Genomic DNA, 2,739 nt, shown 5'->3' with positions numbered 1-2,739 from the left:
TTTAATAGTCTTAATAAAATAAAATTACAAAAAGAAAGGTTTATGAAAACCAGAATAATTTGCCTTTGCAAATTTTTATTTTTAAATTTTTCAAAATATAAAATATATTAAGAGAACTAGAGAACAGAAAAATGTATATAACACGTCAGAAGATGTTATCCATACAACACAATTACGGCCGCGTTTAACTTCAAATAAGCAGACAAAGGTATATCATAATTGAATGAATGATGCTATGCTAACAAGCATAGCGTCTCTATCTTCATGGTTCCAGTCCTTTTACTTTTCTTATGCTAACAATGATTTGTATTTATTTATCTGAACAAATTTCAAAAGTCTTCACTTGTGCAGGCTACGATTTTTACCATGGCCTTTTCCCACTGGTTTGATCAAATCAATTCTCAGTTGCGTCCACCTATTGTGAAGGAAAAACTACATCCAAAAGTTAAGCATCCACCTAAAAACCTTGCACTGATATTAGCAATTGAGATTAATAATATCTCTCACTGTTTTTCTGGCAAAAGTCTTTCACTGAGATGCCCAGACAAGTTCATTTCATCAGCAAAAACATTTTTCTTTCCAAATTTTGGTTCACTTCTGCTTTGACTAATTCAGATTTTATTTAGCAACGCGGTATGCTGCTGCAAGTTTCACGTTGCTGTGTTTTACAAATAAAGTGGAGTTTATGAGTTTACGAACTCTCCCCTTAAACTTGTATTTATAACATTCGTACTTTTAATGGCAGATGCATGCTCATGGAGAGATAGTCCTAGAGGTGAATTTGAAAATATTACATCATTCACTTGACTAATTAAAACAAAAAGGAACATGGGTTTTTATTCAACGCTAGCATCCAAGTGAACATAATGAATTCCCTACATGCTTTTCTAAATCTCACTGGCCACGTGCTGCATAAACGACCTGCATAACAGTGAGAATAAGCAGAATTGTGCCGTAAACAACTCCGACGATCTTCCATGGAGCCTTCAAATAGGTACGTTGGAGCGCGCCAAGATAGGTTGTTGATAGTCTGTGTCGAAGCCATTCCAGAAATCGCCACAAATAATGCCCCGGCATTTTGAAAATGACACAACATCCATTCACCTTCGCTTTGTTCAATCTCTTACATACTTTTCTGTATCTCCCATCCATTTTTTCCTCCCCGGTTGTGATGCTTCGGAACATCTTCACCAAATCCTTGTCCTTGATGACCTCGTTTTGCACTTTTATGACTCCTTTGTGTTCAAGCAGTTTGAGGTCATGAACAGAACAGACCAAACCTTTGAAAAAATAAGCGTAGGAGGTGAATTTGTAGCCGATTTCAGTCAACCCGATTTGCTCCCAAGCAATCAAGTTCCTCCATTTCACTTCTGTTGCTTCTTTTATGTGCAGCGTCGGGATGATCAGTTCTCGCTTCCTCTCATTAAATTCTATTTTGAATTCGAACTTGTCCATGAATTTCCTTAGCACAGAAGCCGCATTTTCTTCCGACTCGTCATCGCCTGCAAGGTTGCAAATTTAATTTGGTGAGGAGGTGGCTCGCTTTTAAAGATGAAATCCAAGTTCACTGATAACTCAAATACTGGTAGTATAGTAGTAATAATTAGGTTAAATTACTTTAACAACATATTACCTTGAGCATCGGTAGTTTGTTTAGCCTTGGCCTTAATTGTGATTCCCAAAGCTTGGAGCTTTCTAGCGCAGCGCTGCAGTTTTCGTGGATGTTTCCTGCGTTCCTCTTCCGGATAGGGATCAGGGGAGCACAAGTGGATGAGATGAAGGAAATGATAAACACCTTTGGAGAAGTCAGCGCGGGCATCGTTGCATTCAAGGAGTGACTTGGCAATATTTTCCGGAGAAAGTTTGAACTCATTGAAAAGGTGATGAGAAAGTGCATGCTGAGGGTCGGGTAGTCCGGGTCGCTGAGCAGCATCCGGAAGTTTGAGAAGTGTTGAGGACAAAGTTGAGAGAACGATAAAAGGGATTTGGTTCTCGAGCAGCGTGAGATCTGTGAGAAATTGTAACACATATTTCTGTTCAACAGGTTCCTTAGGCTCAGTGAGCCTAAGCAGAAGCTCTAAGAGAAAGCAACCATCAAGTAACATCATTCTGGCAAACTCCTCTTCTCCCATTTCTATTTTCTCCCCATAGCTCGCTCGAATTATGCTCCCTCTGCCTTTCACGGCCTTACTGCATCTTTCAACGCTCAACGAATTGTTCTGCGTTCGAACCGCAAGAAGAGAGCGCATGAACTGCCATTTGGTCAATTCATGGATTTGCAGGTCGTTGCTGGTGCCCCTGTGGAAGGGTCCCATGGCAACGAGCTGAGGCCTGTAACTATACCCTTGGTCTTCGGCTGGTCGAATTTTCTCTGGAACCCTGCAAATGCTGCCTGTCTTTACTTTATCGTCTTCTACGCATCCCAGCACCGTCTCAATATCAACGATCCATTTATCATCGGGATCATGAACTTCTTTACACTGCGTTCCTGCCCCTGGCATTAGGCCTTACAAACAACATTATTAAGTTAAGAAGTGAAACAAAATAGAAAGAATGACATAGTGGGAAATTAATTACAACGATCCATTCATTAACTGCTTGATTTCGGCGGCTTCGCCAAAGTGGTCGCATCTGATCTGCCCTTGTGAGCCTCATATCGTCTCCTTTATTTATAACCACACTTGGACTCACCCCGCCAGATTAAAAATAAAAACAAAAACAATACTCATAAAATAAAAA

General features: G+C 40.1%; 1 protein-coding gene across 1 annotated transcript; it reads right to left on the bottom strand.

Moving 5' to 3' along the window:
* Positions 1-894: 894 nt before the first annotated feature.
* LOC114744675 (UPF0481 protein At3g47200-like) lies at positions 895-2,501 on the bottom strand. The gene is made up of 2 exons (XM_028932841.1): positions 1,634-2,501; positions 895-1,502 (listed from the first exon to the last, which is right to left on the bottom strand). The coding sequence occupies exons 1-2, from the start codon at positions 2,499-2,501 to the stop codon at positions 895-897; spliced, it is 1,476 nt and encodes a 491-aa protein (XP_028788674.1).
* Between the last annotated feature and the right edge of the window lie 238 nt (positions 2,502-2,739).

This window comes from Neltuma alba, unplaced genomic scaffold (genome assembly GCF_004799145.2).
Source record: "Neltuma alba isolate B1F8T4 unplaced genomic scaffold, ASM479914v2 tig00004426_pilon, whole genome shotgun sequence".
Lineage (NCBI taxonomy): Eukaryota > Viridiplantae > Streptophyta > Magnoliopsida > Fabales > Fabaceae > Neltuma > Neltuma alba.
This window is presented reverse-complemented; position numbering and strand designations above follow the sequence as displayed.